At 50.7% G+C, this 23,784-nt stretch overlaps 1 protein-coding gene across 4 annotated transcripts in view; it reads left to right on the plus strand.

Moving 5' to 3' along the window:
- Positions 1–23,784, plus strand: part of ARID1B (AT-rich interaction domain 1B) — a 323,274-nt gene that overhangs the window by 286,710 nt on the left and 12,780 nt on the right. For 2 of the 4 annotated variants that reach the window (XM_084889694.1, XM_084889697.1), the window contains 7 exons: positions 3,389–3,534; positions 8,655–8,764; positions 9,427–9,585; positions 14,659–14,868; positions 17,217–17,421; positions 22,378–22,516; positions 22,754–22,926. In XM_084889694.1, coding sequence (XP_084745820.1) covers positions 3,389–3,534; positions 8,655–8,764; positions 9,427–9,585; positions 14,659–14,868; positions 17,217–17,421; positions 22,378–22,516; positions 22,754–22,926 — 1,142 coding nt within the window. The remainder of the gene's footprint in view (positions 1–3,388; positions 3,535–8,654; positions 8,765–9,426; positions 9,586–14,658; positions 14,869–17,216; positions 17,422–22,377; positions 22,517–22,753; positions 22,927–23,784) is intronic. The other 2 variants (XM_084889695.1, XM_084889696.1) reach the window with 2 other exon arrangements.

Here is a 23,784-nt window from a genome sequence, read left to right on the forward strand (position 1 = left end):
GTTCCCGAGCCCAGAGTCCAGGGTTGGGTTTGACAGGGAGTGTTTCCCTCGTCTCAGCTTGTATCTCTGCCTGGATAGGTGTGTTTTGCCTGCTCCTGTTTCCTTTGCATAGAGAAAGCGTCTGGTGAGTGCCTTCTTCGCCCGCACTCTGTTTGGACACTCGGACTGAAAATAGCTACACTAAGAGAATAGTACGTTGTTTTTCATTAATGACTTATGTTCACCTTTTAAGGGATGTCTTTAAAATACTTTCATTAATATACGTTAAGAGCCAATAAACAATGGTTTACTGGAGGTGGAGGGGGTGGAAATCATCGTTTATTTGGAACAGACAGGCAAAGCAGGTTTTTCCTTTCCTGTTAGCTCTACTTCTAAGAGTAAATATCAATGGCCAAATTTTTTAAAGGTACCGTATAAAGAAAAGCTTGACTACAATGTGGAGTCTTTTAAAGATTTTGACACAGGGAGAACTGTGGAAATTCCTGGAAAATGTAAACACCACAGAGGAGAAACCAAGATGGTGGCATAGGTAAATACCTAAACTGCTGCCTCACACAACAATTTCAAAACTACAACTAAAAGACAAAACAGACATCATCCAGAACCATAGGAAGCCTGGCTGAGTGGAAATTCTACAACTAGAAGGAAAGAGAAAAGTACACTGAGACTCGGAGGAGTTGCACAAGGCAGAGGTTCAGAGGTGCATGCACAGAGAGGGCTGGCAACTGAGTATGAGGCTGGCTTTCTCAATCGGGAGGGAGACAAAAGCTCCTAACTGCTCTGAACTCCAGTGCCGAGCGACACTCTTGGGTCCCAGACTCATTTGGGGAAAAACTGGACTGTCTGGCAGTGGGCAAAACTAAAGGGCAGCTTTCTCTCATAGATGTTTACAGCGATTACCGCAGGACAATGAGACCCAGGGCCTCTTAGAGCAGGGCTGATGGGAAGCCATTACTGTCTGCTCTTGACTCCGCCCCATCCAAGTTGAGCCCCATCCTTATGAGGCTTTTGCAAGTCTTGCCTCATAAGGGTATCTCCAGCACAGAAGTTCTCCCAGCGTAGACAGAGCTGATCCTCACAGCCAATTGGCCTGGAGGTCAATTCCTCCCAGTGATACCAACAACAATAAAGGCTTAACTACAACAAGGCTGTGCACACAGCCCACAAAGGGGTGCACCAAGAGTGTCCACCTCAGGTAACTGGGGAGGCTGAGCCACTGGGTCCTATAGGACACCTAGCACACAAAGCCACCCTATCAACACAGGGAAGCAGCCAAAATGTGGAGACAAAGAAACAGGTCACAAAGAAAGAAATGGAGGAAAGCAAATGACTGGATATAAAGTTCAAAACCACAGTTATAAAGTTTTTCAAGAAATTTCTAGAAAAGGCTGATAAATTTAGCGAGACCCTGGAGGATATGAAAAGGACCAACTAGAAATGAAGCATACACTGACTGAAATAAAAAATAACATTCAGAGATCCAACAGCAGACTAACGGATCGCAAGAATCAAGTCAAAGATTTGAAATACAAAGAAGCAAAAAAACACCCAACCGGAAAAGAAAAAAGAACCCAGAAATATGAAGATAGTGTAAGGAACCTCTGGGACAACTACAAGTGTACCAACATCAGAATTATGGGGGTGCCAGAAGAATAGAGAGAGCAAGATACTGAAAACCTATTTAAAGAAATAATGAGAGAAAACTTCCCCCATCTGGTGAAAGAAATAGATTTACAAGTCCAGGAAGCTCACAGAACCCCAAACAAAAGGAATCCAAAGAGGACCACACCAAGACACATCATAATTAAAATGCTAAGAGCAAAAGACAATGAAATAACATTAAAAGCAGCAAGAGAAAAACAATAAATTACCTACAAGCACCCATATGATTGTTGGCTCATTTCTCAGAGAAACTATGCAAGCCAGACAGGAGTAACAAGAAATATTCAAAGTGATGAATATCGAGAACCTACAACCAAGATTACCCAGCAAAGTTATTCAGAATGGAAGGTCAGATAAAGAGTTTCACGAATAAGAAAAAGCTAAAGGAGTTCATCACCACCAAACCAGTATTATATGAAATGCTGAAAGATTTAAGAAGTGGAAGTGGAAGAAGAAGAAAAAGGTAAAAATAAAAATTATGAACAACAAATAAATATATATCAAACAAGTGAATCTAAAAATCAAGTGAAATAAAAATCTGATGAACAGAATAAACTGGTGAATATAATATCAATAGAATCAGGGACATAAAAAGGGAGTGGACTGACGATTCTCAGGGGGAAAGGAGTGTGAAGGGTGCAGGAAGAGACTGGACAAAAATCGTACACCTATGGATGGGGACATTGGGCGAGTGGGGTAAGGGCAGAAGGTGGAGTGGGAACCAGGTGGAGGGGAGCTGTGGGAGGGGGGGGGACAATTGTAATATTCTGAACAATGAAGATTTAATTTTAAAAATAACAAAACACCACAAACCAGAAGAAGAAGAAGAAAGATTTTGCCACATTGCCTCCATCTTCTTGGCAGTAATTTCCCTGGGAAAATTAAACCATCTCGCTGCTGAAACCCTCCTCTCCCTCACTCCCCCAACCCCATCACCTGTAGTTAGAGAAGTGACATTCGCCTCCTTTGATCAAACAATGCCCCTTTGCACTTTGCAGGAGTGAAGAGATGTGTCTCAGAGTGTAGACACAAAACTAACCAAACTAAGTCACCAAAAGATAATTTCATGAATCCGTGTGCGGGGAGGGTGGCCTCAGGACTGGAGCCTGGGATTTCCTGCTGCTGGAACTCGGGGGGCAAGGGTGTCAGCATTCACTGTGGCTCTGATACAGGAGCTGGTGTGTGGCTCACAGCCCCGGGCTTCAGAATGTCAAAGAAGAGGGTGGAAGGGATTTTGGAAATGCTCCCTCTGATAGTCAGTAGATCAGAAATTTTAGGTCAAGGGATTTTTTTTTTTTTTTTAAATAACCCTCCCACCCTGCTCATCTGTTTTGCATTTCTTTTCCGGTTTTTGATGGGAGGATATTAAGTAATGTTCATAAAGAGTCAGCTCTTTTCAAATGGTAGTTAATTTTACTTGCTTTTGTAATTCCTGTTATTATTTCAAGTTTTCCCCTTCTTGCTTCTATAACCCCTATATAAATCTTGACAAGCTTAAAATGTAGAATTTATTTGTGAAGTTTATATGATTTGGAATCTTAGGCAATCCATTAAATAACTACTTAGCAATAGAGTTCAGCCTCTCTGCAGAAAATACATGAGTTTAAGCCAACATGAAACACACCAGCCCGCCCTTCGCACAGGTGCCCCCTGAGAAGTGGCCCCCGGGGCCCGCGCTGCCCGTGCGCGCTCAGCATACAGACGCGTGTGCTCTCTCTCCCCACAGGCAGGGCAGCTTCCCGGGCATGAACCAGAGTGGCCTCATGGCTTCCAGCTCTCCCTACAGCCAGCCCATGAACAACAGCTCGGCGCTGATGAACACGCAGGCATCGGCCTACAGCATGACGCCCAACATGGTCAACAGCTCCACAGGTAACCCCGGCGCCAGCCTAAAGCCGCCATTCTCCCCTCCCCCGAGGCCGCCCCCCTCCTAGGCCCGCTCCCCCCCCCCTTCCGGAGAAGTGGGGGAAACACCGCTCTCTGCTGCTTGGAAACCTGCTCCGTCTACGTGACAGTGTAGGATGTGAGGATTGCGTGTCCTGTACATCATGTGGGCACAGTTCAGTGTCATTGGAGAGTACTGACCATACGCACTCGGGTCTTTGGGGGGCACCCTGGGGGTATCGGCGGCCGCACTGTGTCCTCCCTGGATGGGCGGAGGCAGATGTGAGAGTCCTGCTTCAGAGGAGACGACAGGCAGAGGGTCCCCTTTCCTTCGGGACGCTCACCTTAAATGTCTGCACAGGAGAGTGCTCTTTGCAGATTGTTGAGAACTTAGAGACGTGGTTAAAGAGCTGGTCTAGTATTTTCAGTATGCTTCCATTTTTCAACCCACTTTATGGCCTCAGCGGCTTTCTCAGCAAATCCCATCTGATTGGTGCGGGAAGCAGACCTCGAAATGGCTAGAATGCCCAAGCCTGGGCAGGTACCCTGTCCTCAGCCTCCTCCAGCCCGGATCACCCTTCAGGACCCCTGCTCCCCCCGCAAGCTGGGTGCTGAGAAAACTCCGTGTAGCTCCCGGCCGGTTTGGTTCTCCCCGGGGAGCGAGGGCCGCCCTGGGGGTGGGAGCGGCCTGGAGCGAGGAGGCTGCAGTGGCGGTCGGCCCGGTGCTCCCGGTGTGCCAGAGAGCGCCGTGGAGCCAGAGGTGCCCCCATGACCGCCTGTACCTGCTGCTGCTCTGGCTGGTGAGCACAGCACTGGGCTGCCTGCTGCCCATCCTGCCGGCGCCAGCCCTGGTGTTCGGGCCTTCCCCTGATCGCTCCCCTTTGAACGGTTCGGAACAGGACGCAGTAGGAACTGAGGTGAACGGGAAAGTTTGTACATAAACAGAATAGGCCTTCCGGGGGGGGGCGGGGGAGGCCAGGCCGTCCTTTACCCCTGAGGTGGGGCTTTCACGTCTGCGGTGACCAGGGCACAGCTCTGAGCAGCCTGTTAGCTAGAAGCTTCCCCACTGTCCCAGGTAATGGGACTCCGGGTTGTGGCATTATGGGTTTTGTCTGGCTTGCTGAAATAAAATTACCTCAGAGCATTGAATCTACACAATAAATTCTCACCTACTATTAGCAATCCTCATTTTTGCCTTTTTTTTTGGACTCCAGGGCCACAAAAATAACCAACAACAAGCAGATGGCACCGGGGCCTGCCCGGGAAGATTTATGTATTCCTAAGGAATAACCAATTTCACGGAGATTCACAGAGAGGGGTTTTTACACTATTCAGATAATTCAGTTATTTGTTATTTCATACAAAGGTAATCTCTTCCATGAAAGGCCATTTATCCTCACAGGCTTTCATACGGACTAGTAGTATATGTACTTTTTATTGCATTGTGCATTTTGAAATATTGAATTTTTAATAATTTAAACATTCATCAAAATTTTTTACACATTTATGTGATTTTATTTCTGCTTTATTAAGTCAAATGCTACCTGATAGAAAGTAATAATGCCGCACATCTGAGGAATAGTGACGATTCAGCGTTTGCTGGCATGTGGTGAGGGCCCGCATGTCTGCAGGGCTGTGGGGCTGGCTCCGGGGGAGTGGACGGCGGCCCAGGGCAGGGAGCTCCTGCAGAGCATTTGGTCCGAAGGTGCTCACTCAGCTTTCCTAGAGGTGGGCCGGCGTGGCCAGGCAGGGCAGTGGGCATGGGCAATGGCTGGTTTCCGGGAGGGATGCTGGCTCACATGCCGGGTTTGCTCCGGCTGACGGTCCCGTGGCCCGCTCGGGCGGGAGAGGGCTGTGGTGGACATGGTGGGTCCTGCCTCCCAGCTCATGGGCACCCCTCAGCCCACGTGGAGGGGCATCGGCCTCAGGGGTCCTCGGGGTGCCCAGGCCACGCTGAGCTAGATAGAGGCGTGCGCTCTCCTCAGACACTCTGTGTGTGTTGTCAATGGTGTTCTTTATATAGCGGCTACATGTAAAAACAGTCACAAATATTACAGGAGTGTGCACATACTACGCCCTTCTGGTTTTCAAAGCCGAGGAACAAAACGTTTTGCAGAGTACACTGTGTTGTTCACCACGAAAAGAAAGAAGTGGGTGCACTTTGGCCCTGCTTCCTCTGGGAGTGGTGTGCAGCCTTGGAGGGAGACTGAGGGAGGAAGCGGGAGAGCAGGAGTGAACGTTGTAGTCACTTTTGCTCACACGGCGTGTTCTCTGTGCTTTTGAATATGTTGAGTCCCGGGGAGACAGCTGCCGGGGGTCTTGCCCGCTGACTAAGTCATTCTGGCTCTTCTCTCTGGCGAACCCGGGGGGTGGGGAGCGCGTGCGGGGTCTGCAGACTCTGCTCCCGCACCGGGTCCTCTGCTGCCCTGGGGGCGGGGAGGGGGCCGGGCTGGTGTAACGCGTGCCTGTGGTGGTGGTCTCTCCTCAGAAAGGGGGAGGAATGGGGCCCGGGGGAGGGGGCTTTGTGCACGATTCCCTGAGAATTCTGCTACGAAGTCAAGTTAAGCATTTCGCCAAGAGGATGGAAAAGCCACGTAGAGAAGACCTGGAGGGATAAAATGTACTCTGTGAGGCAGGAGGACTAAACAGAACTATTGCTCTAAGTCCTTATGTGCCTCAAAATAATAAAGCAACACAATCTTTGACAGTTTCCATATTTGTGTAGCCCAAATGCCCGTTTTAAAATATATAATATTTTTTCTATTTTAAGTGAAGACGTTTGGAGAATTTCAAATCAATATATATGCTTATATTCACCTAAGACTGATTTTTAAATCTGTGTAAGTCATTATCACTGATTGCCATAATACATATTGAGCTAGTTCCTTACGCTTCCCCATGCTTCCGTGTACATGTACACATTTAATGCATGAAGAAGGATATTACTGCTTTTTATTTTTTTTACTATTTCACATAATGCGTTACAAGTGCTGGCAGGACTGCCGTAGCCACCGGAGAAGCAGGGCCTGGCCGTCCGCGTGGCCCCTTCCTCGGGAACTGCGCGCCGTCGCTCCTTCGGGCTCTGCGAATAGCTGGCGAGGACGGGGACTCGCATACATAACCCCTCTTCCCACACTCGCCCTGCCTCCCCTTCCATTCTCTGAAGGGTCTTTCTCGATGCACAGATTTGCCAGCTCCTGTCCTGCCAGACCCCAGAGGTGAGGCCTCCCGGGGCCACGAGGCCACCTCTCCGTGTAATCTCTCAGCTGCTGCTTGGAGGTTTCACACATTCACAAAAATAACTGCATTTTTAGCTGATCCCAATAGATTCCTCTCTGCAGCTGCATCACTTGAAAAAGCTTTTTGTTCCAGTTCTTAAAGTCTAAGCATTGAAAGTAATTTGGAAAAAAAGAAAGAAAAACGTCCCAATTATGATTTGTGTGTGTGATGATGACTCCGGGCTGGGGCTGCACGTGGGCTTTGGAAAGCCAGCAGGAGCGGCCTCGGCGGGCACCGTGGAGGCCCCCGGGAGCTGGCCGGCTCGTGGCAGGGTGGGCTCTCTTGGCAGGACCTCCGGTGCCAACCTGCAGTGATGCTAACGATATTAGCAAATGAGCTGCACCGAGCGTGCCAGCTAATTCGCCAGAGCCTGCTCTCCCCTCTCTGCTGTAATTAAAACTAATTATTTTCTAAAACATAGTAATACACGAATGTGTGCGGTAATGGCTTTGTAGTGGGCAATCTGGAGCCTGGCGGCAGCTTCCCTTCTCTTTGTGCCGTTTGGCACAGGCGCTCCGCGGGCACTCCGCCTGGAGCCGCCCCGCTCGCAGGATGTAGAGTGGGGCCCGTCCAGGAACCTTCAGGCTTAGCTTGCTGTGGAATGGCACTGTTTCCTGGTCTTCGCTCGCTTATCGGGCTCACAATGCCCTCCCTCTTCTCCACCTCCCTCTCCTCCGACCCCTCGCATGTGTGTGTGTGTGTGTGTGTGGGGGGTGTGTGTGTGTGTGTGTGTGTGTGTGTGTGTGTATGTGGGGGGGGGGGTGTGGGGAGTGAGTGTGGGTGTGTGGCACCTGCAGCCGTGCTGTGTGTGCGTGTGTGTGTGTATGTGTGGGTGTGGGTGGGTGTGGGTGGGTGTGGATGTGTGTGTGGGGGTGTGTGTGGGTGTGTATGTATGTGTGTGGGGGGGGGTGTGGGTGTGTGTGTGGAGGGGGCACCTGCAGATGGCCTCACAGCGGGTCCTGCAGGTGCTCAGCTGTCACTCCGGTACCTACACTCACTCCCACTGTGGCCCCCCGCTTCCTTCAAAGAGAAAGTCAAACTCTGTTTTTCACTGGAAAATGTCTGTTTACAATAAATGTGTGTAAATTGGTTACCTTTCATCCTGAAGCATGGATGAATTTGATTGAATTGGGAGCCAGGAAAGAGAGCAGGAGTTTTCCTGGGATCAGCAGGTTCACCTGGAGTGTGTGGGTGTCGGCCCTGGTGTCTGAGCTCTGCCCAGGCCTGCCAGATGTGCGCGATGCACCGGGCTGGGAGGAAACCAGCCCGTGCAAAATAATTAGATTCTTTCCTTCGAAACTTACTACTTTTGGTCATTGTCTTTGAAGGCATCTCTTACGATTGTCTTCCATTATGGACTAGGCCACGTGCAATAGATGAATAAGCTTTTCGAATGAAACACTACAATATGCCAAATGATTTTGCACTTATAGACTCTGTGAATTTAGGAAATGAAGGAAGCACTAAATCCTCTAGTCTCCAGGTAAAAAACGTACACAACCAGCATTTACTTTCAACACCTGATGAGCAGCTTAAAGACTGGCCTTATTAAATAATACTGCTGTACGTTCACTTTCGGTGGTTTGGATCTTGAGTGAATGATTGTTTTTTTTGTTTTGTTTTGTTTTTTTAAATGAAGAATTGCCAGAATATCATGCTATTTAGACTTCAGAAATTGCAGTCTGCTCTGAGTTACGGTTTCCTTTTCCTTTCCTTCCTTGAAGGGACAGGCCGGTGCCTCGTGCATCACGCAGTGACTTGTGTCCGCGGGCGCTCCAGCTGAGGATTCACACGTATAATCCTAAACTCTCTCTCCTGTTTCCGATTAGCATCTATGGGTCTTGCAGATATGATGTCTCCTGGCGAGTCCAAGCTGCCGCTGCCTCTCAAAGCCGACGGGAAGGAAGAAGGCGCTCCGCAGCCCGAGAGCAAGGCGAAGGTACTCCCTCTCTGCACGGGGCTGCCTGCTAACCTGCACGTCCGCGTCGCTGGTGCTGCCACACTGCTCCGTCTGCTCTCTGCATGCTTCACTGTGCACATGTCTGAGCCTCTCCCCCCACCCGTCAGGGCGTGGATCTGAAAGTTACTAGTTCTGCGGCATTAATCACGGCTGGGGCGGGGGCGGCGGGACAGGGCTCCCAAGAGAAGTGCTCTGGGGTGGGGAGAGGAAGACCTTGCCTGGTTTTGATTCTTGCAGCCATTTTCTCTGCCTTCAGTTTATAGCTTCCTGTTGTGGCCGCCTCAGCAACAGCAACATGTTTAATATTTTGCTTTCCTGCCTTATTTGATAAATAAGGTGAACAGCTTTTCTTTCCTTTCTTTCTTTCATACGGGGTAACCCATGCTTAACATTCCATGTGAGCGTGAAGTGAGCATGGGGGCTTATGGCCGTATCCAGCATCCGCAAACTCACCGAATTGTACTAATGAAGAATGTTGTTTTAATACCGTCTATGTGTGTGTCTGTGTGTCCGTGTGTGCGTCTCTATGTAAATATGAAAGTTCGTCTGTTAAACTGGATGTACTTTTTGTTGTTTTAAATAAAGTTTGCCCTACCTTTGTCTTTTTTTTTCCTTTTCTTTTTTTTATTCCTCTACCACAGGATAGCTACAGCTCTCAGGGTATTTCTCAGCCCCCCACCCCCGGCAACCTGCCAGTCCCCTCCCCAATGTCCCCCAGCTCTGCTAGCATCTCCTCATTTCATGGAGATGAGAGCGATAGCATTAGCAGCCCGGGCTGGCCCAAGACTCCATCAAGCCCTGTAAGTGGCTCTGCTTTTTTGTTTTTTGTGTTTTGTTTTTTTTCGGGGTTTTTAGATAATTAAGTAATTCTATTTTAATGCTTGCTTATTTGCTTGTTTTATAAGACTTTTTCTTCAATAATGTATCCGTAAAAGGGGGTTCTTTATAATTGTATTAGTAACAAATGAGCAAAGCTGATGTGCATCATAGCATTTGATCAAGGTTGTGTTAGGGGCCAAGCGCCTCCCCACGGTGACCGATCCAATACCGCGCACTCAGCGCGGTTAAAGTGAGTTTCTCCTCTGCGTGGGAACTGCGAGCAGCCGTGGAGTCCATGGCAAGTTTGTTATATCTGAAACACCTTACTTCAAAACTGCCTGCCTGAGAATAGAAGCTTTAGCTCGGGCATGGCTTATGTCAGCCCGGTCCCGCCCCAGGGCCCCAGCAGGGAAGCGGTCCGAGTGCTCTGCACGGACCTTGGGCCGCCTCTTAGCTGACTGCTGTGCCTGCACTAGACTCGCTGAGATGACAACTTAGACCTGCACAGACTGCTGATAGTCCTGAAACTAGGTGTTGGTTCCATGGATACACAAAAAACAAAAGTGATAACGTATATGTAAGGGGATTTTTAGCCTTTATGGTCTCGTGCCCATTGAGTCTTTTTCCTTCTAAAGAAATTAATTCTGTGCCATTAAAAAAGGAAGAATGGCACTGTGGTAACCTTTATTTTACATTCATATAAGGACTCAAAAGATCTTTTTTTAAAAACCTCAACTTGCAATCACTCGCCAGGAAGGCTTGATTAACCCGCTGGTTTTTGTAAGCGGCTGGGTTGGAGAGCACAGCTCAGTCCAGAGCGGGAGAGGCTCCCTGGGCCTGGCCGCCTGGTCAGCGCCCACAGGAGGCTCTGCTCCTGGCCACTCGCTGCTTCACGCGGACGGGCGGGCGGGGGTTGGAGAGTTGGTTCAGCAGATGCTTGTGGAATTCACCGGAGCTCCGGCTAACCAGCGTTCCCTTTGCAGAGGAGGGAGGGGTGGATGTTTGCTGTGACCTTCTCTGTAGACAACCAAGATGAAGGAGAAATGGGGCGGGGGAGGGGAACGGGGGGGGGGGGGGGGGCTGCTGGACAGGGCCGAAGGGCGGGAGGTGCGCTCCTTCGTGCCAATGCCTACGGTACTGGCTTTGAGTCTCAGAAGGCAGCCCACATGGAGGGTGTTTCCCCATCATCGACCCTGGGCTTTGTTTGTTTGTTTTAATCATAAGAAAAGTATTTTTGACTCAGTAACACTCTCAAGTTAACAGGTAGAATTCAAATTAAAACTTTCCCAAATCATTTGCATGTTGGTTCAGAGGGAAAATTTTTAGAGACTGAAAACCTTTAAAACCTTAAGATAATAAATAGCTAAGACCAATAATTGATTAAAAACAAAGACTACTGATAGACTATATTTAAAAATCCCACCTTGTTGATTTCTGAACTATAAAGAAGGGTTGAGGTGTTTATTGTATTCTTAACTTAAAAGTTCCGTACGTTCACTTTCTACATGAACATAAGAAACAAAGCAAACTAATGTTAACCTAGTTTTCCAATTATAATGCATCGTGCTTAAAATTGCATATCACTTTCCTCTTTCTCCTAAATATTTCATGTACATTATCTCTTCCTGTGCCATCACCACTTTGAGAATTCACAAGCCGCTCCTGGCTCGGGCTCGGAGATGAGGAGAGGCTGCAGTTGGGGTGAGGGTGGGGGGGAGGGTTGTTAGGTGACCACTGTGGGGAGGAAGCCCCTTCCTGAGGGAGGCGCTCCTCCAGGAAAGACCGAGGAGCTTGAAACGAAGGACCCAGCAGAAGGTCACGCTGCGTGTGCGGTTAGGACGTTCGGCTCTGTCCGGGAGACGTGGCTGTGCCTGGCGTTGCTCTCACCAGGGCCCTGCCGAGTCTGTCTGGTAGCAGGCCCTGCACAGACGGAAAGGTAAAGATGTCTGTGCTTTGACAGAGTGAGACCAAAAGCCAGGCCACATCCGGCGTCTGAGCAGACGGGTCTGCGGGCCTCGGGGTGAAGTCTGTCCTCTTTGCTGAGGCTTGTTTCTCTGTCCTTTCTCTCTGTCCGGACACCCAAACTCTCGCTCTGGAAGCAGAGCCCGAGGCCGCAGAGGGGATGCTGGGCGTGGGCACGGTCCCCGCTCAGCTTCCAGTCTTACTAGGTAGTGGCCAATTCCCGGAGCACCTGGCTCACAAAACCCGCTTTGGGGATGTTTTAATCAGCTGTTGATTCTTATCCAGATGGTGCCAGACTTTCTAGATCTTTCTTACCACGTGAGTCTCCACTCAGAGCTGTGCCCCGTGCCCTCCCGTCCGGTCCCAGCGGTGCCTCCGGGTCAGCAGACCCTCCTGTGGACCTTCGTGTCCAGTCGGGAGAGGAGAGGCAGACGGTGCTCCGTGCACAGGGTGTCACCAGGCGCTGCCAAGGGCAGACAGAGCTGCAGTGAGGGCAGCCCCGGGGTCATCCTGGCACCTGGCCTGCCCACTAGTTTTTTAATCCTCACCTAACAATATTTTCCTGTTGCTTTTAAGAGGGGGAGAGACAGAGAGAAACATCGATGTGAGAGAACAGGCTGATTGGTTGCCTCCTGCACACGCCCCCACCAGCGCCCTGGCCAGCGAGGAGCCTGCCACGAGGTACATCCCCTTGACTGGAATCAAAGCCAGGACCCTTCGTTCAGTTCACAGGCCGACACTCTATCCACTGAGCCAACCTGGCTCGGGCTAGCTTTTCATTCAGATGCGTCATGGCACCATGAAAATGTTTTTCTGAAGCTTTAAAAACTATGAAAAATAAAAATAAAATGATTAAGAATTACTCTCTTCAGTACATTTTTCTAATTTTAAGAGAACAAATTGAGATATGCAGGCATGAAACAAGTTTACTTAGCAATGTAAGGACAGTTAAAATATGCATCGTCAATCTACTTCAGGCCTGTCTCTGGTCAGGATGACCCACTTCTGTCACTGCCCGGGTCCTGAGTGGCTTCTCCCGGGCAGAGGAGCAGCCAGAACGGCAGTTCAGTCTTAGATCCGGGGTGTGCAGAGCTACTTTCATATCAAAAGATGGCTTTTATTTCTCTTTCCCTGAATCGAATCTGATGAAGTGCAAGAGGGAGGTTGGTTCTATGTTAATTGGTTTTAGGTGAGAATGCTTTTCCTCGTGTCCTTATTTCAAATTATCTTTTATTTTAAACCACTGGATCCGAGTTTTTAGAGTATTTCCCAAAAATCAAAAGACTTGGACAGTAGGATTTCGAACCCTCCCGACACCTGCCCCGTTGGTGACAGCTCCCGGGTGCCATAGAGAGAAAGCGCATCAAACATCAGAGCGTGTTCCTGGCCAAACACTCCTTGGCTAGAAGAGCAGGAATACCGTTTAAAGACACAGTGTCCAGCGCATGTGCTCCACAGCGTAGTGTGTACAAGGGCTTGCAGACAGACCAGGGACGTGTGCGTCCAGTTTTCAGCACTTCTCTAAAGTGATTTTAAGTGGCTGGCTGTTTAGCTTCAGCATCGATGCAAATTCTAAAAGATCACTGTTTTCCTGCCACTCACATTTTTTTTATTTACATCGATTCTGGCACCCTCTTCTGCATATTTGATGTAAAGATTTTGTGCCTCGATAATTCTAAAGCTGGAGGCTTACAATTTCAGTGAAAACAGCCTGTTAAAGGTTTCCTTCTCCAACATCCTTGCTCAGGTCCTCCTCTTATTGGGGGCCATGTTGCTTAGCAAGGTCACCTCAAACCTCAGTGGCGGTCATGTTACTCCACCCCACAGGTTAGGATGTGTGTGAGATTACGTTAGGCTATGTGTCATGCAGAAGAGTCAGATCACCTAAACAATGACTCTTTGTTGCAAATGACAACCTAGTGAACAGGAATAAATGAAGTCCGTTACTATTCCAAAGAGATCTTTATAGGGAAGTTAGAAGTGATTTTGTACAACCCCCAGAGTTGCAAATACTACAAGTACATGAATATTGTTACAAATACAGACATAAAGGGAAGGGACTAATGTTACAGATATAGAGACATAAAAGGAAGGGAATATTACAAATATGGAGACATGCAGGGAACTGTTGGGCTGTTCCCCAGGTCAGGGGTCAGATGGCGGCTTCTGGTGTGCAGAAACGGCAGCTTTCAACATTTCCGTATCAAGTATAGTTAGAAATTCTCAATTATGGTCTGAGAATTAGAGCATTGGCTGAACCACGTGGGCATTAAGCACATGTGGATAAAAGTAGGCAAGTGTTTACCTGTAGGTTTGCCGGGATAGGAACTAGCACGTGTGTGTGATTAAGGCCTGGCTACCTAAGGCATTAACCGCCCTTCGCCACGGCAGAGAAGTTCAAGCACCTTCGGGGGGCGGCTGGTCACGTGAGGCGTGTGGGCCTCAGCCAGGAGCCTGTGGAGCTGGGGCCCACGCCCTGTGACCTGTGACCTGTGACCTGTGACCTACCTTTATTTCCCACAAGTGCCCGTGTTTGCTCTTCCTCCATATGATTTAGCATTTTAATGAAGACACACATTAGCCATTCTTATTTTGACAAGGAAAGTGGCGCTCATGTAGTTTTGGGGACATTTTTAAAATGCCGCGGGACACGGGAAAAATTGTTAGAAATCGGGACTGTCCCGCCAAAAGCGGGACGATCTGGTCACCTTACTCTAAATCCATGTGAAATTTAAATTCATTGTGATCGTTCTGTGAGTTAACACCCTCTTATTTTAAAAAATGACAATGTTGTCATTAGAACCTTGCCTTCTGGGATTCAACGCTTATATCAGTAAAGTAAAAGAGGTTTTTTTTAAAGTATACAAGGGGAGCGGGGGAGGGTTCGGGCCTTTATTTAAAATCAAAGTAAATTCTTCATTAAGAAATGTATAGTTTGTGCCTGAACTAGTAGCCTTCATTCCTAGTTGTTGTGTGATAGCAGTAGTTTTTAAAATTTACTCTTTTTATACCTGGTACCTCATCACTTTTTCAAACCTTCTTCCCTGTCCCTCCGCCCACCTCTCCCCTCCCAATGCTCCTTCTGGGCCCAGAAGTCCAGCACCTCCACCACCACTGGGGAGAAGATCACCAAGGTGTACGAGCTGGGGACCGAGCCGGAGAGGAAGCTGTGGGTGGACCGCTATCTGACCTTCATGGAGGAGAGGGGCTCCCCGGTCTCCAGCCTGCCCGCCGTGGGCAAGAAGCCGCTGGACCTGTTCCGGCTCTACGTCTGCGTCAAAGAGATCGGAGGCTTGGCCCAGGTGAATTGAATGAATGAATGAGTGAGTGAGTGAATGAATGAGCGAAGAGGGAGGCATTCTGGATAAGCTCTCACGGTATCCTTCTTTGACCATGTAGCCGGTGGTCTTCTCTCGGAGAAAGAGCTAAGCCTGCGTGAGAGTCGCCTTCCTGGGGGCCACGCAGGGAGAGCGTCAGGACGGGACCCTGGCTGCGCAGCCCGCTCGCAGTGTATGGACCTGGGTCCGCATCTGTAAAGAGAGACGCGTGGGCTAGGTTTTTCTCCAGGGTCCCTGACAGCCGCGGAGCTCTGTGGGATCTGCCAGGATTTCCTAGTAAATATGCCAGGAATGTCTTGTGAATGACCAAATTAATTGTCTGAATTGGGTATAAATCAGATTCACTGTTTCCTCCGTCCAGAGCAATTTATTAAGGAAACAGAGCATAAGACCACGGCCCTGCCCCTGATCCCGGGCTGGGCCCATGGGGAGCAGTGGTTCCGGGGCAGAGTTTCAGGGTGCAGGTCTGCCGGGGCTGACCAGTTCGAGGCCTCCTGCCTGCGGGGTGCAGCTCACACTTGAGGTTGCCTTTGTCCTAAGTCCCTGCCAGTGCAGAGCTCGCCAGTCCCAAAGGCCGTCTGAGGAAACTAACAAGATGAAGAGCCGTGGTGGGTGGCCCTGGACCCGGAGGGCAGGTGGCCCCCATCACCGGGGTTCGCAGGCCTGGCTCTGCCTTTGAGTCACCTGGGCTCCCACCCCGGTCAGTGAAGGGAGCACCTGTGGGCCCGGTGGTCTAATCTAATACCCGGGTGGCCCAGATCACAGACTATCCAAGGGCCAGTCATCTGACCCACGAGTCTCACCTGGTTCGGGTGCTGCACACGGGGAGGGGGGGGGTGTTTGTGCAGGAGATGCCACTGTTCTCCCTGGTGCCCCATCCCCCTCCCAGAGCCTGAGGACTGCAACTGAGACAGCGTGGTGCCTGGCCTGCGCGATCACGTGGCCACTCACCTCCACGTCAGCCAGGGGAGAACAAGATGCACATGCCCCCTCCGCACGGAGACCCCTGGCCTCTGCCCTCTGCGCCTACACCTCCTGCACAGATACTTTCAGTCCCCAGGATACTAAGCGACTGGGGTCTGCCAGCGAGCCTGCTGGCCTGGCCAGTGAGGGTGCTTGGATGTCGCTGTGACTCAGTGGCGGGCGCTTGGCATTGCCGCTCACACCATCTGCGTCTCTGCTGGTGACCCTCCGTGTGCCTGGAGCGCTGTGGCCGCTCAGCTCAGCTCGGGGCCCAGCAGCCTCTGCCGGTGTCTGCAGCAGTGACGGCCTGCCTGTGGCCGCGGGCATTAAGCACCGAGAGCAGTGTTAGGCACTTCGTGAGCGTGTGCGGTTTATCATGCACCGTTTAGTACTGAGTAAATGGATATAAAGAGCTTTGTGAGAAAGTTTGAATCCAAAAATGTAACATTTTATTAAAAACCACTTGTGCCCTTAACCTCACCCAGGCTGAGGAATCCAGGGGCACGTGAAGGCACAGTAATCCCGAGTATTTGCGGGTCTTCGTGTTTCGTTCTGGTGTTTAAACCTGCCATAACTCTTCCCCAGGGGGAATCGGAAGGATGAAGTAAAGCCTGAAGCCTTACAGGCCACGGCGGCATTTCCCTCCTGTTTGTGCCGTCTTCCTGCCAGAGGAAGGAGCGGAAGCCCCGCCCGCTCCTGCCCCTCACGAGCCCCGCTGCTGCCCGAGGCCCGGGCGGGTCAGAGCTCCAGGCCCACGCGTGTGCCGGGATTTCGGTTGGGGTGGTCTGGTCAGGGCTGTGGACCTTTGCACCCAGTGTTGCCATTGCACAGCCCACACACAGCCCCAGGGGAGGGCGAGGGCGGGCGTGTGCAGAGGCCCCTCTTCCGGGAGCTCCTTGGAAGGGACACTTTTTCTTCCCAAGGCTGAAACACTTAACATACAAAATAGCTCTGTTGCTCCGTTTCAAGTTGGTTTTAGATACCTTTTTTTTTTTTTTAATTTTCATTAGAGGAGGGACAGGGCCGAGTGTGAGGAGAGTGCGTTTGCTCAAATCCACCCCTTGCTGCCCGCGGGCTCTGGAGGAGGGCAAGGCGCCGAGGTGCCCCAGGCCCTGTCAGCAGGTCCCTTCGTGGCTCCGTAACTGTACGCACTGCCTTCCCATGACTGAGCGGGAGTAACGAGCATTAGTTAAAGAGGCAAATGAAAAAAGTAATCCAATGCATTAATTAATTCACTAACCATTTTAATCATTTTGTCTCCTGGCTTTGAACAAGCCACTTTAACACAAACCGGTGACCCTGCGTTTGGGTTTGTTTATGTGTTTGTGTTTGTTTTGGTTTTTTGCTAGGTTAATAAAAACAAGAAGTGGCGTGAGCTGGCAACCAACCTAAACGTGGGCACGTCGAGCAGCGCGGCGAGCTCCCTGAAGAAGCAGTACATCCAGTACCTGTTCGCCTTCGAGTGCAAGATCGAGCGCGGGGAGGAGCCGCCGCCCGAGGTCTTCAGCGCCGCCGAGACCAAGAAGCAGCCCAAGCTGCAGCCGCCCTCTCCCGGTGAGTGCGGCGCGGGGCCGGGGCCTCGGTGTGGTGGCTCGGAACTGGGCTGGCGTCCTTGCTGGTCCCGCTTTGAAGGCCCCTCCTTAGCTTTGCCTGGCAGTCAGACAGCCTGGCACGGAGCTGTGTGCCTTTCCTCCCAACACCGGTGGTTTTATATAGTCTCCCACTGTCACGCCGACCCCCCAGGGCCGTGCTGGCCGTCTGCGCCCCGCAAAGTCCTCCTGAGTTTGACAGGCCTGGCAGCCAGACGGGATCTGGACTCTGTGTCCGTGCCACGGGGCAGCCCCGTAACCTCCGACCGCGGGCAGGAGTGCCAGGATCGATGGCTGCTCACCTGACTCCTCACACGGAAATCCAAGTGGGTTCCTGCCCGTCTCCTGTCTAATTCACCTGCTGGCGACCATCAGCTCTGCCAAGCCCTCATTCTGCCCGTTGGGCAGCTTGCTGGACTCTGAAGCCACTGGATCCGACAAACACGGTGAGGGGGCGAGAAGAAACCGGGTCACCCCTGTTCTGGGTGGCGGCCTCTCAAGTTCAGCTCCACTGCCCCCGTGTCTGGTCCCGCCACACCGGGCCTGGTGGTCCTTCCTGTCCCACCGCTCGTTCCGGGCTGGGATCCCACACCATCGGCATGGTTCCTGCGCACTTTTCTCCACGCTTTGTCACTCGGTCTCCTGTCGGACCCGACACAGAGGTGGTCTTAAACCCGTAAGAAAACAAAGGCACGTAAAGTCTCGGCGACAGGGAGCGGAAAGGCCCCGCACTCCTGCCTCTGTCGTGGGGGTGTTGGCCCTAGAAGAGGTGTCTGAGCCATGGGGACAAGTGGTTTCTCCTAGCGCAGCCCCCGGGCGGCAGAGCTGGTGTCTGTGGTCGCCAGGCCAGGGCTCCGCATAAATGCTCATGCTGAGCACCGGGTTTAGCTCCGCCATTGCTGAGGACCAGCAGAACGCCGCCTCTCGGACCCCCTCCCTGAGGACCCGAAGCCTTTGCCTGTGACGTTGTCCCTGAAAAGCTGGAACCCAAGTTTAAAATCTCCCCGAGTTATACAGAGAAAAGCCAGCGGCCTGTGAGCAGCTGACTCCGTCTTTCCCACATAAAGCCCAGGGGTACGCGAACCAGAGGCAATGTCTGCAAAGATGTGAAGGTGCATTCTGTTCGAGGGAAAGAGCTGGTGCCTGGACGGTCTGCACGCGGCTTGGAGAACAGCCCTCCCGAAGGGCCGGCCGCCTGCGGCTTCCTCCTTTAACCTGCGGTTTGTGGCAGCGTTACCGGCTCCCTGCACAGAGAGCTTGGGTTGCAGATGTGCTCCTGATAGCCCGTCCTCCTCAGCGGCCGCTGGAGCGGAGGCAGGCAGCGGGGGGCGCTTCCTCCATGCAGCCGGCGGGGCCTGGGGGCCGGGCGCGGGGGACGCAGGGCTTGCCCGTCATCTCAGGTGTGCTGTGCACCGCTCAGCAGACAGACAGGTGTGGGCACGGCCCCTGAGGTGGTGACTCGCATCGGTCCGTGGCCAGAGCCACGCGCTTCCGGCACCCGTGGGCCTATCCGCTCGGGCTCTGGGACTGTCGCCAAGGAGCTCATCTCGGTAACGTGACCGTCAGTGAAGGGAAAAGGCCATTGTCAACAACTGGCACGTCAGGGTCTCACATGCGACGACATTTCCAGAAACCAAATTTCAGCCGGAATGTGTGTCTGTGAGGTCAGTTTTTCCCATGGCACATAATTGTCGTTGATTCCTTACCTGCACATCCAGGAAAACTAAAAAATTCCTACGAAATATTCTAGATTATTTGTTTAAATCGGGTGGGGATGCCCTAACCAGTTTGGCTTGGCGGATAGAGGATCAGTCTTCGGACTGAATGATCCCAGGTTCGATTCCGGTCAAGGGCATGTACCTTGGTTGTGGGCACATCCCTGGTCGGGGGGGGGGTACAGGAGGCAGCTGATGGATGTTTCTCTCTCGTCGATGTTTCTACCTTTCTATCCTTCTCCCTTCCTCTCTGTAAATAAATCAATAAGATATATAAAAAACAAATCAGGTGGGGAACCTTTTTGCTATCGAGGGCCTTTTGGATAGATATATCATTTGCAGGCCATACAAAATTATCAACTTAAAAACGAGCCTGCTGTGCTTGGTCAGACATTTAATTAGCTCACCCCTAACGCCTTGGCAGGCCAGTCAGATGACTTCTCGGACCCTCAGGTTAGTTCCCCGCCCCTGGCTTACATCCTGCCTCCCGGGCTGTGCTGTACAGGCTCTACGTCAGCGGTCGCCAACCAGTGGCCCGTGAGGTCCGGAAGGTTGGCGCCCGCCGCTCTGTCCTCTGTGTTCACTGATCTGATGCGGCCGGCACGGGGCAGACATTCAGTGCTGTCAGCCCTTCAGGTGTCACCCCTCAGGCCTCTGGGCCAGCGGCATCTCCACTGGACAGGCCTGTGGTTCCTGGAGAGATCGGGTCACTCCCGTCTCACAGCCTCTGGGCGAGTCGGCTGAGAAGCCCCGAGTGGAGCGGGACAAGGTCTGGTACAGGGGCGTCTCCGCCCAGTGGGGCTCTCGTCATAATAAAACATAAAAGCTGTGGACTTCCAATGAGCAGCCACAGCAGTCTCCTACCCAGCTGGCCAGGGCGGCTGGAAACCAGCGGGGGAGGGGGGGGGGAGGCACGGAAGCTCCACATTCAATTAGTGAGTCTGTAACCAAAAACCCATCCATCTTTGCTGGCAGGTGGCTGGCTGCGTTTCTATTATTAGCTGACAGGTGATGTCACAAAACCTGTCACGGATCCAACTAGGGAATCCTCAGTGGAAAACAAACGAGAAAGGGCTCGGGTTATAAACAAAAGTGCCCTCTGGGTGACCTCAGGTCCCTGCGGGCCTGGGACAGATCAGCTCTTCCTGCTTCTCCCCGCCCTCCTTCCAGAACCCCGGCCAGGAGGAGGGCGCCGGTTCGTGCTGTGTAAATTATCCTCCCAGCCAGGAGTCTGGCTGTACAGCGGGAAGTGTGTGAATGTACTTAACCTTCCGTAACCTTTCCATTGTTTACTTTCGAGTATACATTTGTAGCTTCTGGCAAAAGGTGGGGACATCCTAGAGAGCGGGCCAGCCTCTGCTATTAATGGAGCTTCAAGAGGTTGCATTCATTTTTTCCCTGAAAGCAAAGGAAGAAACTCTGGCAAGAGGGAAGAATGTTCCCTTTTTTATGAGCTGTAAATGTGAACACTTGTAAATAAGGGTCATTCTGAATCACCGCCTGGGAGCCGTGCTTCCAGGGAGCAGCCGATCTCCAGGGAACAGCCCGGCTTGCTCCCGCTGCTCCTGTCTGAGGTTACCCTGATTGGGTTTATAGAGACTGCTTTTTTCTTTCATTGCATTTCTAAATATGCATCCCCAGCGTTTCTCCAAAATGTGGCTTATAAGCATGAGTCGGTGAGTTTGTTTTTTTAAGATGTCTACATATAAAAAGATACATTAAAAGTAAGTCTTCCCGTGTCTCTGAGAACTTCCCAGCATCACATGAGTCCTGGGCAGCCAGGGAAGACATTGCACAGAATACTACAGCCTGTTTGTTGGCTGTCACCAGGACTCACCCCCGACCAGGTGGGACCTGGACAGTCCTGATCTCACTGGGTATGGCCGTGCTCACGCCTGGGGAAGGCCGTGCTCACAGCGGGGGCTGGCTGAGGAGAAGCCATAGGCCCATCGCCTTTATAGCACACTCGATAGTGACCGTTTTAACTCTGTTTTCTCTGACGTACAACGACGATGGGGTCACTCTGAGCTGTGGGCACTGTGGAGGACAGGAACTGTGGCTGTGGTGTGCACCAGCAGCCAGGGGCCGCCGTAGCTGCACAGTGCAGAGCTGTTTGTCTTTTCTCATCAGTTTGGTGTACGGGTGGAACTCAGGGATGGAAAAGAGCCTGCAATAGAGCAAGCCCATTGCTTATTCAATAACCAGTTTCTCCTGAACACCTAGCATTCTAAGAACTGGGGTCAATGATAAAGCAAGAACTCTTAAAATACTGTTTTTCCTTTAGGGTGAGGTTAATATTTTCAAGATTCCTTGCTTAAATTTTTGAAAGATCTGCTCAGTTCTAAGCTGTTACTATAATGTAATTATAGTTAAAACCAATCCTTATAAACTCTAATAATGACATTAATGAACCCCAACCCAGTATTGTGTTGTATAGTCACAAATCTGACATCATAGCTCCAAAAATCACTGCTAATGACAGAAGATAGATACTTCTAGACATTTAGTAGGCATCAAAATATGATAAAGGCCTGTTGATATTTTGTGTCATTGCTTTTCAACTTAAACATTCTTAAGTTAAAAAGTAAGATAGAACAAATTTTTCTAATTTTTTTAAAACAGCACAATAGATATGCCATCAAATTGATATGCCAAAATTTTCATCCCATTATTCCTTATTCTCAGACATTTAAATTATCTACATTATAAACAACACTGAAATGAACATTTTTCTGCCTAAAATTTCCTTTACATTAGATTGTTTTCTTGGGATTATTACCCAGGAAAGTCATTACCTGGTCAAAGTGTAACTTTTATGGCTCACAAATGAAGTATGTTTCCAGAGTTAAACTTTTACTGAGTTTCACTACAAATAATGTGTAAAAAAAAAAAAAAAAAAAAAAAAATTGTAATGGTGTAAGGTCAAGAATATTAACTAGATTTACTGTGGTGATCATTTTGCAATAGTTACAAATACCAAATTATTACATTGTGCTCCTAAAAATATTAGAATACGTCCATTATATAACCTCTATGAAAAACGGAAGAGTGACTGATTTTACTCCATCGTGACCAGCAGTGGGTATTGTCACTATTTCTGATAAGGTGGTGTCTTGTCTTTCTTTTTTTTTAATATCTAGCACGGATGATCTTACTCTGATAACCTTGTTTCCCCCCCATTTCCTCTTGGCTCTTACTACTATCAGCTAATTCAGGATCCTTGCAAGGCCCCCAGACCCCCCAGTCCACTGGCAGCAATTCGATGGCAGAGGTTCCGGGTGACCTGAAGCCACCGACTCCGGCCTCCACCCCGCATGGACAGATGGCCCCGATGCCAGGTGCAAGGTAAGTTCGAGCGCTGAGCGTGCCGAGTCCGACTCCCGTCGTAACGTCGGCAGCAAGCCTCGGAGGACGGCGCTCCCTGGCGCGTGGTTACGTGCTGACTGCTACTGGTTTTGCTCGTCATTTATTTGGGTAGTTTTTACATTCACTGATTGCAAGAGTAGCTTGTTTTCTGAGTAAGTGTCCGGAGGTAACACTTCGTGCTCTGACATTAAGCTTTCATTCCTCCCATCCGCTCAGAAGCAGTACAGTCAGCGTGCACGACCCGTTCTCGGACGCGGGCGACTCGTCGTTCCCGAAACGGAACTCCATGACTCCGAGCGCCCCGTACCAGCAGGGCATGAGCATGCCCGACGTGATGGGCAGGGTGCCCTACGAGCCCAACAAGGACCCCTTTGGCGGGATGAGAAAAGGTAGGTGCAGCGGCGCCTGGCGTGGCGTGGTCCCGGAGCCGCCTCTCTGCCGTCCCACCCCCGTCCCCTCGTGCATTCGACACCGAGGTCAGCCCCAGCTCCCATCGCTTAGTCTCTGGCCTGGGAGAAAGACTTGGCATCTCTGTGCTTTGTTTCCTCATCTAGAAATTGGGAAATGGTGGGGTCTGCCTAAAGGGTGCCCTGAGTATAAAGGGATCAGTCACCTAAAGGCCACAGGAGAATGACTGGCCCACGAAGCAGCGTGCTCTGAATGCTACCACGTGTCGGCGGGGCAGTGGGCACAGGGCCTGGGCCGGGCACAGGGCTGGGCGCTAGGGGGATGGTGCAGAGCAGGACTAGCTCCTCGTGGGCAAGTACGTTAAACCACAAACTATAAAGCAAGACAAACTATACTACTTCTCAAGCTTCAGAGCTGCTTATTCCAAGTAAATATTTTGCAGAACTTGCAATAAATCCATAAACTCGGAAATTCAAAGGCTTTGTGAGCGTTGTAGGTAGCTATTTTTCTTAGTGGCGTGCAGTTAGAAAGAACATTTTGTGAGTGCTGTTAGTGGTGGTTTCACATTTTAGGCTCTGAAAATATGACAATAATAACATGGGAAGTAATTAGTAGTGTTTGGAATCTGGCTTCAGAAGTCATTGTGAACTTCCTACTATATGCTGTTAGACCGCGAGATTGTATTGTTTCCTGTGCCCACATTTCTCTTATTGCGGAGGGTGGGGCGCACGAGGACTGCCCGCCTGGCACTGGGCAGCCACAGAGCTTGTTCTCATCGATCCTGAAAGCGATACCGCTGCTCGGGAGGAAGTTCGCCTCGCATTTCCCCGTGTGCTTCA

Source organism: Pipistrellus hanaki (genome assembly GCF_964339955.1).
Source record: "Pipistrellus hanaki genome assembly, chromosome: 7".
NCBI classification, from domain to species: domain Eukaryota; kingdom Metazoa; phylum Chordata; class Mammalia; order Chiroptera; family Vespertilionidae; genus Pipistrellus; species Pipistrellus hanaki.